Source organism: Chelmon rostratus, chromosome 11, assembly GCF_017976325.1.
Source record: "Chelmon rostratus isolate fCheRos1 chromosome 11, fCheRos1.pri, whole genome shotgun sequence".
NCBI classification, from domain to species: Eukaryota; Metazoa; Chordata; class Actinopteri; order Chaetodontiformes; family Chaetodontidae; genus Chelmon; species Chelmon rostratus.
The window spans coordinates 13415613-13430205 of NC_055668.1; the positions used below are offsets into that span (position 1 = coordinate 13415613).

Genomic DNA, 14593 nt, shown 5'->3' on the forward strand with positions numbered 1-14593 from the left:
CAAAATGTAAGCTCTGTCTTGCCGACTACACATTTTTAAGAAACTGTGTAATGTATGTATTTATAAATGGCTAATGTTCACATGTTTGATCTAAGATTGGACTTTGATCATAACTTCTGACAAGTATGATGATGCCTATAAAGGTCTGCTAATGTCCTCATCACTCATTGTTTTTCACTGATATGGCCTTTACCCCATAAGTCTGGGTGGAACCTCAAACACAAGGTCTGCAGCGTGCTTTTCTAATTGATTGATGTTGTCTTTTGGCCAACTCAAGCTCTCCAGACCTCAGCTTTATACAAATATGCATGCAAAGAAACAAAGACGGGAAGTGGAAGACTCATGTCTGAATTTTTACTCTGACTGCTTATTTTGTGTGCCTGTGTGTGTGTGTGTGTGTGTGTGCGCAAAGCAAACAGCCACAAAAATGAACGGTGACAAAAGACCTGGCGATGTCATGATCTCTGTTGATGCGATATTTCATTAATCAGCATCGGGAGATCATCTGATTTCATTCTCCCATTCACAGAGAGGTCAAGTTCAGCTACACAACAGGGACTCAGTACCTCTACGGGGCGTCGCCTGCTAACACTGGGGATGAGATCAAAGTCATCCAGTCTCCCTGTTCTTCACTCTGACATCCAGTCTGAACTACAGCATTACCAACAGAATGCTGAAACTGCATCACTCTATTCATTATTTATAAAAATGGAACTTCTCTCATCAGGAGTCAGAGTTTTGCCAAAACAAACCGTCACTTTGATAATGTTACCACACGGTTGCCGGAGAGACGGCAGAGTTTTCTCTCAAGGATGTTTACCTCTTGGAGCCAGGATGCATGCATGCTGTTATTTTACAGCGACGTCGTCTTTCCCAAGAGAGCCATAACTGCCTGAACAAGTTAGAGAAAGTCCCTCCAGGAGCAAGCTGAACTCGATTCAACCTTTTGATATTCTTAATATTCTTTTTCGCCAGCTCTGGCCAAGTAGGACAGAACATACGAGCAGCTAGAGGGAACATTGAAGGGCCCACACATCCTATTCAGTAAAAGCCCCGCCTCCCTGCAGTGTCTTTATCTACGAGGCCCGTGTGGCAGCAGGGAGGATAAGCATATTTAGGTTGCATGCTTCCTCCCAAACTCCATTCCCAACACCGTAGATCACAGACATTACAGCCCTTACATCCCCCTGTTAGCCCTCATATATACAAACACACACCTGCTGGGGCAAGGCCGTCTGGGAGAGAATTACAGCAGGCTAATTTATGAGACCCAAGGGAGGGCAAAGGGCAGGGGACCCAGACTGCCCTGACCTCACTTCCTCCTTTCATGGCCTCCAAGTTAGGCCCTTGATACACAGAACGCTGCTTCGGTTCTCAAACACATCGCCCTCTCACAGTCTTTCAAACAACCTACCTAATTAGGGTATCCTTTTCCTAACCTGGCTAACACAATGAGCCCTGTGGGACTGTTGCAACATGCACAACATCACCTTCGGCCTGCCACCGGTGAATATTTGGCACTTTTGGAGCCGAAGGTAAGTGGGTGAGAACAGGGTTTCGCTAAAAATCTGGCCTCCGGCCTCGCCTCTGGCCTCCTCATTTCCTCCAGCAAGAAGGCGCTGTCATCCGTCACTCGGGCCCAGGCAGGGGCACAATAGCACAGTCTGGGTCCTGGCTACTGACACCATCACATGGGCTGCTGATAAAACTCACCTTCCGGGACCCAGAAGAGCTGAGCCGTTACTGACACACAACAGTTTGGGCCTATGCCATTCTTACAGATGACCATGAAATGAAAGGAAAGAACATTATGAGCTACATGAGGGAAAGCACACTCTGAATTTCTTCTATATTGTCATGGTGTCATGCTTCATCACTTCCATATTGCAACATGCTCTCCTGATGCAAGGCTCCGGGGAAAGACTCGCACCCTTTATTAGAGCTCTAATAGTTACTCACAGACACAACATGGAAAACAGGCCACGCAGACACACTTGAGCTAATCTGTTTGACTAATGTTATCTATGGTTGTTACTGGCTTATCATGAGCACAGTGAGACGAATGAATAGTCATACTTCAGTTTCCTCATCACACATGGAGGCTGTTACAGTAACACCTGTAAACAACCAGCTCCTTTGTAGAGAGACGTTAAGTGCTCCTCTACAAAGCTCCGTCAAGTCATAATAACACACATCCTTTCTTTCAGTACACACACACATACACACATGCTGCTCAAGGCCTGCGCAGTGCACCCGCACACACTAGAGGTGTTGATGCTTTCTTTACACAGAGTTTACTGCTGCGGTAAAACCATCAGATACCGATCGCCTCTCGGCTTTACAGAGGCAGAGACCACAGGGGGGAAGATAATTGCAGTCATTACCAAGTCATCAAACTTCCACTCTGTGTTCAGGGATCTGCTGTCTTTAGGGAGCGTTTGGCAGCACATCTCTGGTTATGTGGGCCTTCAGTCGCTGATATACACCTGCCACTCTGGAGGGGAGACACTGCTTCAACAGGTTCGCCTGCCACTGATATGGAGAGAGGGGGGTGAACAAGAAGAAACATGTTGGGTTCTGCCTGGCAAGCCACCAACTTTAAAGAACTCACCAGAAAGTGAATCCAGAGGAATGGTCGAAATGTGACTGCTGCAGAGCTGCACGCAGTAATCTTTCATATTGTTTCTGTTTTCTCTCCAGCAGAAGCGTTCAGAGCTGCGCAGCCTCTCCGTGCTGACCTCTGCTGCGGGCCTGACCCCACCCAGCTTATCGCGATGATTCTGAGAAGAAGATGATGTATCGGAGAGTCGCATTCAGCACCGAGCGGCTCTATGACACTCTCGGGGAGTCTGGGTTTTGTTACAGGCAGGAAACAGACTCTTCCGCTCCGTAAACACGCTGCTCTGCTCCGCCGCTTTTAGGCTGCCGGTGGCACGCGAGGACCGCTGCTGGTGGTCAGTGGAGGAACCCGCGAGGCGTTGCGCGCGCGCGCGCGTGTTGAGGGTTGAAGAGCTCATTAGGCCATTAGCCCGCTAACCTGCATCTCTGACCCGTGACGCAGTGACTGAGACCGCAGGGGCCTGTGAGGGCGGAATTTTCTTTAAACCATGATAGCGTAACATTTACATACTGCGGGCTGGCCGTAAAATCTGAAATTACTCAAGTCATTTCGTCATTATGAGGCGCGCATTGATTTCTGTTTGGTCTGTTGTCTCTGAATCATTGTACATTATAAACAGGACTGGGTAAACATGCGGGAAACAAACTGACCAGATTTACTTCCTTTTACGAGCCATTATATTCCACTCAAGTCCTCCTAGATTCCACCTAACTCCAGCAACATCACCCTCGGCAGTGTGAAAATGACCTCTGGCTGCCCGCAGATTAAATGTGGAAACTGACTTTAACCTAATGCAGACTGTTTCCAGCAGTCGCCCATGGCGCAAACTCAGTTGACCATCCAAAATCTGCATTTATTTTTTTGCGTTGAGCGCACACTCGTGGCTATTTTCTCCTAATTCCTCTGTGTCTCCACTCCACTTTAATGTCCCATTTTGAAGACACAGCAGACTCCAGGAGAGGGGGCGACGCTGCCCTAATCTAAACAGCGCCCTGTTGATGGTGCAGCGGATGAGATTATGTCGGCGTGCCCTCCTTTTCTTTCCACACGGTTTAGGAGCAATGGGCCTTCAGACCCTGGCGCCTGCACTTGGCCACTGATAGGCGGAGAGGTGTCTCGTTTCAGCCTGTCTGTCCTTTGGAGGATTCGAGGATTTTGTGTTTATCAAATAAGACAACACATGTTGGGACTATTGGAAAGCTGCTAACATAAATCCGTGATTTTTGTTGGCGGAATTATATATTTACACAACATTTCTACAAAATATATACTATATTATATATAATACACATTTTCTGCTACCGTAAGATAATTTACTTGAGCAGGTGACATTATTATTATTATTATTATTATTATTATTATTATTATTATTATTATTATTGAAGGAGTTTAGTTTAGAAATAGTTTATAGAATTAGAACTAATTTGCAGCGACTTTTCGTTTCTTGTGTTATTTACCACACATGCTCATCTGAGCAAACTGTCCTTTAAGATTTCACCCAGGGGCTTTTTTCGGAAATACTGACCTAAAGTCAAGGGAAAGCATAATCGTGGCCAAATTTTAGTGGAAAAAAATATCAACTTTCTCAAATTAGAGAGCCATAAATAAACAAGAAGGCATTCGAATATTCTTCATGTCTCCTTGGGTTGCCAGTGTTTATCTCATTTCCCACAGTTGCGACATATTATCTTATCCATGTGTTGCCGAGACAGGAAACGAAGATATGCCTAATCTTAAAACCACCGTAGTGATGATGTGAAGAACTGTGAAGTCGTGGGACCATTCAGCAGAGACTGGGAGATAATAAATGCTTTTCGGGTTGGCAACCAATTACTTAGATGCCGCACCAAATCAAGGATTTTGCTGTGTAAACGTTTTAATTATGCGAAATTAAAGGGATTTTCTTGTCGCCTGTTTTCTGTTGTGAAAACAAAAAGTATGTGACGAAAAAAATCTCACCTTCAACTCCTTTAACAGACTGGGGGAGTCGGTGTTGATATTATTTCATAAATTTGGCCTATATGTCTTCCTCACACACACACACACCCACAGAGAGAGAGAGAGAGAGAAAGAGAGGCTGACTCTATCAGTCCCTCCCTGCTCCAGGACGTCACTGAAAGGGAGAGGGCAGCATCTTGACTGACCCAGCTCTTTCTCTAGATAACTGAATTCAGCCAACCAAACAGCATCGACCTCTCTCTTTCTCTCTCAGCCCTCCAGCCGTAGACGCACAGCCGCAGGAGAGGGATGTCACAGCTGAGAGAAAGCCTCTCCACCGCAGTCTGCATGAAAGGCGAGCAGTGCGCGGCCAATCTTCACGCTTACGCACGGGGTGTTTGCTTTCTTTACGCGCCGTCCGGAGACATACTGGTCCAATTTCGGGCCTGCTGACTGTTTGTTATCTGTGATCTCACTGTCGGTGGTAATAATGCTTCCCAGTCCGATCATAACGTCTTCCACCACGCCTTTTTCTGTGAAGGACATTCTGAAGTTAGAGTTGCAGCAGCAGTCCCAACAGCACCAGCTCCAGTTCATCTCCTGCTTCGGTCTCTCTGGCGCGCTGTCACAGCCGGGGACGCTCCCAAATAAACCGTTTCGCTCGTACTCACCGCCCTCCTGCATGCTGGCGGGTAGGGACAGCCCGAGTCCCGGCAGCTCCGGCGTCTCGGAGGGCGAGGAGAGGATGTCGTACCTCAGCACGCTGACGGTGCAGGAGCGCCTGGCGGAGTCCGGTCTGACGGTGGAGATGTTTGGGAACCCGGCGCAGAACCACACCGCAGACCTGCAACTGGAGACTGAGCAGGAGGACCAAGATAGCAGTGAGTACACAGTCTAATTATTTCACCCACAAGTGAGTGAAGATGATCCTTGTTGTTTTTTTAGTGATAATAAGTAATACTATGAGAGGACAGAGGAGTAAATCAGAATCAGGAGTTTAAAAAAATAATAATTTGACTTAGATATTTCTGGACAAATGATTAGAGCGAACTGAGAAGATATCCTCAATGCACCGCTGGAAGATTTTTTGCTGATAACACAAAAAATACAATTCAAATAGAAAACAGCTATATTGGCGTTTAATTGCTTATTTTTGTGTAATGATGGATTATAATTTATAACAAAAACAATATATGGCAAGTGCCACACCTTGCACAACGAACGCCCTCAAACAAGTATTGTTCTACGCTGTTCATCAGCTGCCAGCAATACCTAACTGCTGTGCACGAAGACTGGAGACATTCAAGCATTGTTTACATCTGCTCTGATTTATTTATTTTGAACAGTCCACATAAATTACTGAACAGAAATGTGCAAAAGCACCAGTCGACACCAGACGACTGACTCACAGTTTCGTAGATGCACATTTTATCGTCACAGAAATCTGAATCTAAAATATATTTAGGTTCAATTTTAATTTCCAAGATCTGACTGTCGGTTCATTTATGTTCACTAACTAACACTGATAATTTATTTGACTAACTGACAAATAAATTATCAGTGTGTCCTCCTGATTTATTCTTTCATTAAATCCTTGTGATCCAAGCACATTGTAAGTCATTTCTTAATAAATATTTGCAGAAATGCTGGTAGAGCAATTTCCAATCCAGTACACTTTCACTGTTTGAAAAGTTTTGAAACAGTTTAATATCTAAAGGTCAAAATCGTGGGAAAATGAAGGAAGCTAGTATTTAAAAAAAGAAAAAATCCGCAACAAAATTATTTGCAAGGGGAAAATGTAAAGAAAAAATGTAAGATAATTTAGACTTTTAAATAAATTAATTAATGTGGATATCATTAATCAGATATCAGACATAATGGAGTGCTGGATAAATAATTCAAAATGCTCCATAACCAACACGTGTTGTTCTAGCTTCGATGTTCACCTCAACGTGTGTTCTCCGCGCAGAGAGCTGCGGAGCGTTGCGCGGTGACGGCGAGGATCCAGACTCGGAGAAGCGCGCCACCAAGCAGCAGAGGACCAGGAGGAAACCCCGCGTCCTCTTCTCCCAGGCTCAGGTGTTCGAGCTGGAGCGGCGCTTCAAGCAGCAGCGCTACCTGTCCGCCCCGGAGAGGGAGCACCTGGCCAGCTCCCTGAAACTCACCTCCACTCAGGTCAAGATCTGGTTCCAGAACAGGAGGTACAAATGCAAGAGGCAGCGGCAGGACAAGACTCTGGAGATGGCGGGCCATCATCACCACCACCATCCGCCACCGCCGCCCAGGAGGGTTGCTGTGCCAGTGCTGGTCCGGGACGGGAGGCCTTGTCTGACTGGATCCCAGAACTATAACACGTCTTACACGGTCGGAGCTCCAAACCCGTACAGCTACAATGGCTATCCAGCCTACAGCTACAACAACTCGATGTACACCAACACTTACTCCTGTACTTATTCTAGTTTACCTCCTCTGCCGCCCAGTAACACCACCGCTAATGCTTTTATGAACATGAATTTGGGGAATCTTGGCGCACAGACGCAAAGCCAGGCGCCCCAAGGACCAGTCGTCACACCCTGCCAAGGAACTCTGCAGGGCATCCGGGCATGGTAGCGCAGTCTTTACGCACAGCTTGGAGAGACTTCTGTGGGACGGCTGAATGAACTGAAGCATGTCAGCCTGATCAGCTAATGCAACGACAGCAGGGTTACACCTCGGTAACGTGAGACAGCGTGTAGGCCAGTTTGCTGTAACTCGAGGCCTGTGAGGAAACTCTGACCCGTTGCCTGAGATATAAGCCATATTCAGTATGCGCATTTTTCTCTGAGCCACAGTGTTTAGAAAACGTATTAAACCTGCCGTTGGATATTTAATTGTCGGATTGAATGTTGCCCATCAAAGATCTATAGTGGTTCCAAAGTGGATGTAATGTGCGACAAAACAAAGGGACATTTTCATATATAAACTCACATTTCTACGAATAAGCTATAATAAATGTATTAATGGCCTAACTAGGCCCATTCGATTACATCCTAAAATTCAACAATTTTAGTAAACAATATTGACCACAACTGCCAGATAATTAAATCGTATAAAGTATTATACTTATATTTTCTTTTTTTTACAGTGTGACTTGTGTTTGGCCAGTAGTCTTTGTTTGTACTCTAAAAACTAAGTGAGAGAGACTGAACGGTGGCCTGTATGACCTGAATAAGTCGGCCGCTTCTGCGTAACAGGGCTGCTTTAACGCTGAAGCTAATATCGATGAAAGTGATTACTGATGATAAAATTAAACGATATACCAAACAGAATGACACAAATGACTGCATTGTACTGTGCTTTTGTGTGTGTGTGTGTGTGTGTGTGTGTGTGTGTGTGTGTGTGTGTGTGTGTGTGTGCGTGTGTGTGTGTGTGTGTGTGTGTGTGTGTGTGTGTGTGTGTGTGTCATTTGCTGGCTTATTAAGACATACGGAACCAAAACAAAGTGTTCCAACATTCATATGAAACCGGGCAGGAAACTCAAATAAATTACTGTTGAGTTTATAACTCAAACTTACACGTGCAGTTTCTCATCGTCTCAAATCGTTTCTCAAGCCGTGCGAGTATTTTTCTTTTCCTGTGAGAAAGCTCGTGGTAGACTTTGGTCTGAGACGAGAACCAGAAACAGAGAGAATTTAGAGGCGATGTCCGGTCAGGATTCAGAGATGGACATTAACCAGACAGCCGGCATCCTTGGGACCCACAGAGCGAATAAACTCACAGAGCTTTGGATGATAAATATTGTTGGAAAAGTGTCTCTTGGTTGATGAATGGCACCGAAATATTATAGAATTCCCAAATTAAAAATACTACATATGCTTCCGTGCTGCTGTTGTAAATAATAATTATAACAACAATGATTATAATTGTATGTGATCATTATATAATAATTAGGCCTACCACCCACCCACACACACACACACAGACACACACACAGACACACAGTTGATTGGAGATGGACTTAAACAAACACCTTCACCTCCGAGGCACGCAGACACTATTAATGGAGATGAATGGCAACGTAAACAGAGTGTTTGTCTCCTCTGATAGCCTCACCGGCCACTTCCCCTGGCTACTGCACTGCCGGTAGGACATACCTGGTGTCAGCTCTAAGTGCTGCACAGTCACTAGTGTAAATAGAGCTGGCGACAGGACGGCGATGCCTGAGGACGCGGCCTGGCCACGGCTGCTCTGACAGGCGCTGTGATCGCTATCTCGTGCTTCCAAAGATAGCAGCTCGGCTCATCGCAGCGTTAGGCGTGGAGTTTTCCCAAAACAAAGTCTCCAATGGCAACCACTCAAGGAGCTCACAAAAGAACCAGGGCCCAAATATAGAGAAGAAGAAAAAGTGCGCGGAGAAGCCGGAGTAAGCTGCCCCATCAAGTGTCATTCCGGCCGCCAACATGGCATCAGATGGATGTGGAAAAGTTTTTCAGGACTTTAGACAACTTACCGAAATTTTCACCAAGTTTATTAGACAATAAAAATAAGTGTAAAATTAAACAAAATGCTATTCTAATGATAGGCTCCTGGAAAAATTCTAAATAAATGTGGAGTGATCTAAGGAGAGAGAGAGAGAGAGAGAGAGAGAGAGAGAGAGAGAGAGAGAGAGAGAGAGAGAGAGAGAGAGAGAGCATGCTGTACAGACTCAAAAAACCTCTGAGATAAACACGTGGTTTTGCGCTGTATAAATAAATCTGACTTGACTTGACTTGACTGTGGAAGCCAGTTGAGTCTTCACAAAACCAGGGTTTGAACATGAAGCAGAAACAGCCAACAGAAAGGTAATTCTTCCCTCACGTGGATCACCATCGAGCCACACAATACATGCTCAGTAGTTTTTCCATTTTCATCTTCAGCAACTGTTGTAAGTGGTTTCTGTGGTGATTTGGTGAATGCACACGCAGAGCTTCAGTTAGTTAAGCAGACAGATTCAGATGTGTGTGTGGGTGTTCACGAGGAAAAGGAAGGGTCGAAAACTTTGAGACGCAGGTCATGTTGAGTGAAGGAAAGCACCATAATCAGCAGTACCAGCATTTATTATAGCATGCATGTTATTGAATAATGAGCCGATGAGCTGAAATAAAACGTTACATTTTGTTATTGTGGTGATGACACGTCGTGTTTTGAACACATGTATGTGTGCCAGAACTCCCGTGTTTCCAATCCGGACATGTTTTGACACCCTGGAGCTGATGTGCGCTCTTTGGCAATCTGAGAGATTTCTCTGTTTAGTCAGAGGAAGAAAACAAAACAACACAGAGGAGGCAGATCACTGCATCTGTCATCACGTCTCCTCAGTGCAGGGTAGGCCCGCTGATTGTGTAATGTGTGTGTGTGTGTGTGTGTGTGTGTGTGTGTGTGTGTGTGTGTGAGAGAGAGAGAGAGAGAGAGAGAGAGAGAGAGAGAGAGAGAGAGAGAGAGAGAGAGAGAGAGAAAGGGGTGTGTCTGTGTGTAATATAGTTGCCATCTTTTCTTTTCAGGTAGCTTCTAACCCTGAAAACGATGGATTTTGACCACACGGCGGCGCTACTCACCTGTTTGAGCACGCAGAGTGGACGTCCCAAAGCTTTCTGTGTCTGGTCAAACGCAGCAACTCAGTGACGTTCTTGTCATGGGTTTTGTGAACAAACGTTATGGTTAAAGGCATCCAAAATATCAGTCAATTTTATGCATACATTTTACGAACCACTTAAACTCACAATCATGAGAGATAAGATACTGCTTTTTAATCCCAAAACGGGGAAATCTACAGTGTTACAACAGCAAAGAAGACGCAATAGTGACAGGAACAACAATAAGTAAAAATCTGTTTTTAAAAAATTAAGTATTTGTTGATTTTTTAAAAATTAAATCATAGATTTAAATAAAATCTACGCATTTTAAGTTAGAGTATAAGTATAAGTTAGTTGTAATGTAAGTGGAAGCTGGTGGTATAATAACTGGTCCTTACAAGTAAAAGTGGGCTGCAGTATTGTGAAAGCATTTAAATCCACAGACGCTGAGCTGCGTTTTACGCACGGCTGGCGAACTTTACGCATCAGACTTTCTAAATATAATTAACATATAATTAACGCTGGGTAAACCCACGGTGGCTGAAACAGTTCCTGAATAGCTGACAACATTCACTTGGAGTCTGTAACTCACGTGTTATATAGAGTAGCGTTACTATTTAAAGTGCTCAGGAGGGTCTAATTACTCATCTCTTCTCCACATAACACGCTTTGACAAATTTTGCCATATGGATAACCTTTTTAAATAATTCCTTGCGTTCGCTACGTAAGTGAATAAAATGAGCTGACCATAGTGAAATCCCTCCTGAGGAAAATCAGTGTTCCTCGTCCTCAATTAAGGCGCAACGCGCGGAGAGCAGCATGGAGCTGGGCGGTGCGAAGGAGGGACCAGGCAGAGAAAACAGCCTATCAAAGGTTAACTAGAGCTGCTGCAGCTGAGAATTTTGTAATAGACTTGACAGTTCGTGATGGAGGCTCTTCATTAGCAGACCGGACTTAGTTCACCACAATTAAATGTGAGCAATCAAAGAGCGGTGTAAAGATCGAACTGCTGAGCGCTGTTGCTTTCGAGTGGCTGATCTCTTGATGCCTCCAGATAAACCGCTTGCGAGAGTGCAGGAAATATCAATGCGCTCACTTTAACCATGACATTACGTTTTTCGTCCTTCTCAATCAAAGACATCCTCACCGGACGCGATGCCTGGGGACAGCCCGGTGCCAGGAGCACAGAGGAGCCCTGCGCTCCGAAACGCAACATCTGCAGCGGGCATGGTGGCGCGAGGGTCCCCAATCTGTCGCATCAGGACGCGGATCAGAACTGCATCCACTCGGAGAGACTTCCTGCTGGTCTCCGTGTGTCTGCTGGAATCCCCCGATCTGATACCTGCAGCGAGGAGTTCACTAGAGAGGAGACTGAGCACAGAGGAGGTGAGCACTTTTATTCCGGTCGGCACCAAACTGTAAAGACAAAATTTGGACATTTAGGTTGTATTTGTTCGATCTGGCATCCGGACAGAGGAAAACAAATGCATATGATGGAACACTTTGCTTGGGAACAGAATTATTTTTTCTCGCCTCAATGACACGTTCGTCTCACCTTTTTGAAATAAAATATGGTTTTAATATTGTTGAAATATTACGGGATATCTTCTGCAGTATTTACAGGAGACACACTGATTTATTTGTTGTTTATTTTCCTCAATTAAAAAAGCTAGAGATCTTAAGGAGCTCTTTGGGACCAATATTTTGGGACCAGTTATACTGTGTGTCATGAAAATGATTTTTAATAGCTCAGTGATCATAAAGTTGTTTTTTTTTTTTTTTTTTTTTTTTTTTTGCCCCTTTTGTTGTTTGGCAGAAGTACCCAGTGGGAGAGTGCTGGAAAACTAAACATAAAGCCCAATAGGTTGTGTTAGGAACGTGAGAGTTTGTTTACATATTGTGGAAGAGGAGAACCTCATACGAGCCACCAGCAGCACCTTGTTGAAGTGAACTCTGGTGGCGTTTATGATCTCGACCATCTTGACAGAGAAAACACATTTTATTGTCTTATAGGCGCTGCAGACCAGCAACCACAGTGTGAGAAGCGGGATGAACGGCAGAAGAAGGAGGAGGAGGATCAGGAGGAGGGGGATCACTACAGCGAGGAGACGGTCAGCTGTTCATCCGATGAACGACAGTGCAGGCCCGGTACCAAGAAGCGCTCCAGGGCGGCCTTCTCTCACGCACAGGTCTACGAGCTGGAGCGCCGCTTCAGCGCGCAGCGGTACCTCTCAGGTCCTGAACGGGCCGACCTGGCCGAAGCTCTGAAACTTACAGAGACCCAGGTGAAAATCTGGTTCCAGAACCGGAGATATAAAACCAAAAGGCGCCAGATGTCGGCCGAGCAGGCGGCGTACAGCCCACCGAAGAAAGTAGCAGTGAAAGTGCTGGTGAGGGACAATCAGACTCATTACCATCAGGCGAATGGAGTACACGTCCAAGTGGGTGTGCCACTGTACCAGGCTTACCAGTACTACCCCTACCTGCACCACTGCTGCCAGCCGTGGAGCATGAACAGCATGCCGTGTGGGGGGATGCTCTGAAGCCCCTCAGAGAGGACATGACCCGAACAAGTGCCAGCTCAAGGTGTCAGCAGCTGTCTGTACAGTCACAGGGAGACAGCCTCCTGACACCATCCTGTACGCTGTCAAACTGACTGAGACTGCACCGTTTTATTCTCTATTATTCCTATTTTTTGTCTCATAACAAGAACCCTGTTTACTTTTTTTGTCATACTTTTTTTGTTGTTGTTGGAGCTTTGCCTCTCATGTCTCTCACCATGACCAGCTACATTTAGAGACATTCAGAAAGGAAATGAGAAAAATAAGAGAATATTTTAAATGTCAACCTGCAGCGAACATTAGTGCGGGCATTTTGTATGGGACATTTGATTAGATCATTACTGTGTAAAGAGATCTTTAGCATTTAAGACAGAGATCTGAGTGTGGTTATAACTTTGTTACGATTTACATGAAAAACAAAATTTAACTCGAAATACCTTTGCCTTTTTTTCTGTCGGGTGGTTTTCTAGCAATCTTATCATCCATCTAATTTATTTAATACTTTATGTAGGCTTACCTTTTATAAAGACCAAACTGTCAAGGGACTGTATAAAAATCATTATTTGTTGGGGTCAGAAAAAGGGAGAGTTATGTATTTCTTGTGTTTGCTCAGGGGAGGATAGGCTGACATATCTGGGAGCAGAGAAAGGTCTTCTTATTCTAAACCCCTGATTTTACATTTCAGCATTATAGGATTATAATTTCTTTTCTTTTTGGAAAAAAAGGACTCAAAAAGTCATGAATGCTGGTTATAGTGTGCACAGTGGGTCATAGAGATATGTTTTGCTATGTACAGAAGACAATGAGCCTGTCTCTGTATCAGGATTTATCACACTAAATGTTTTTTTTCCGCCAAAGCAATTTCCTCTTTCACTTTCTTCTGCATCACAACAGTATGTTTGCCCTAAATTTAAGATCATTATTCTCCCTCCAATAATTTTTCTTCCACATGCTTTTATTATATGATTTTAAGCTCTTTGTGCTTTTTTCTTAATTTAAAGGTGCAACGAGTTGTACCAACACAGCGTTACATTTTGAGACACAGAGATGCTATTGCAGCTTTTTTTCTCAGTCAAAAATAGGTTCAAATAAAATATTAACAACGCTGGAGAGGGTGTTGCAATTTCAAACACTGAAATGTAACATTTAATCTCCTCCCTACCACAGTTATTTTCTTATAGTCCCTAAATATCACAAAAAGAGGTAGAAAAAGGGGAAAAATAATTTATAAGTGGTATTTAGTGGGTATTACAACTAAGCACACAGCAAGAAAACTGTGCTCTGTTAGCACAATTAAATTAAACTAGTCAATTTACACAAATACTTGAAATAACCCCAGTGGGTCTGAAAGGATGTAGCTGTATTTAGGGGTTATTTACAAAATCTGTAAATACACTAAATCAGGTAGTGACTTGCTTTTAGTCCACTGCAATGACTCCTGACTTGGTGCCTCAAGAGTCCATTTGATGATGTATATGTTGCTTTTTGTCCCCCCCTCTTTTAGCCTGCCAGGAATAGTCCGTTTTAAGCCACCAGACAGAGCGGAAAGGAATCCTGAATTTATACAAACCCAACAAGAGAAAGTAGCTCATCTCGAAGCACGAGTAGCATGACTGAGTCTCTGACATTTTTAGTAGGTATTTATTTTATTTATGGGACATCTTTATTGAGCATGAAACTCAACGTAACACCTGCAAGAACACATTCTTTATATGAGCTTTATGGACCTTTAATAACCTTTTGTGTCTGTGTATGTTGCAATAGATTAAGAAGCAGTCAGGCTGCACAGACAGCATGACAATATAACTTACTGTATGCTATTTAAAAAAAATGTGTGCGTGGAACAGGATACAGTGTGTAACATCCATATCTCAGCAAAATAA

General features: G+C 44.2%; 1 protein-coding gene across 3 annotated transcripts; it reads left to right on the forward strand.

Annotated features, from left to right (window-relative positions):
- The first annotated feature begins 4753 nt into the window (after nucleotides 1–4753).
- LOC121613724 (homeobox protein Nkx-2.5-like) lies at nucleotides 4754–13253 on the forward strand. Of its 3 annotated transcripts, XM_041947328.1 has the most exons (3): nucleotides 4766–5439; nucleotides 11287–11535; nucleotides 12163–13253. In XM_041947328.1, the coding sequence occupies exons 1-3, from the start codon at nucleotides 5049–5051 to the stop codon at nucleotides 12690–12692; spliced, it is 1170 nt and encodes a 389-aa protein (XP_041803262.1). In that variant the 5' UTR covers nucleotides 4766–5048; the 3' UTR covers nucleotides 12693–13253. The 3 variants fall into 3 exon arrangements, with proteins under 3 accessions (XP_041803263.1, XP_041803264.1, XP_041803262.1); XM_041947329.1 differs by lacking the exons at nucleotides 11287–11535; nucleotides 12163–13253 and adding an exon at nucleotides 6492–7947 and having other exon boundaries at nucleotides 4754–5439; XM_041947330.1 differs by lacking the exons at nucleotides 11287–11535; nucleotides 12163–13253 and adding an exon at nucleotides 6528–7939 and having other exon boundaries at nucleotides 4758–5439.
- The last annotated feature ends 1340 nt before the right edge of the window (nucleotides 13254–14593 follow it).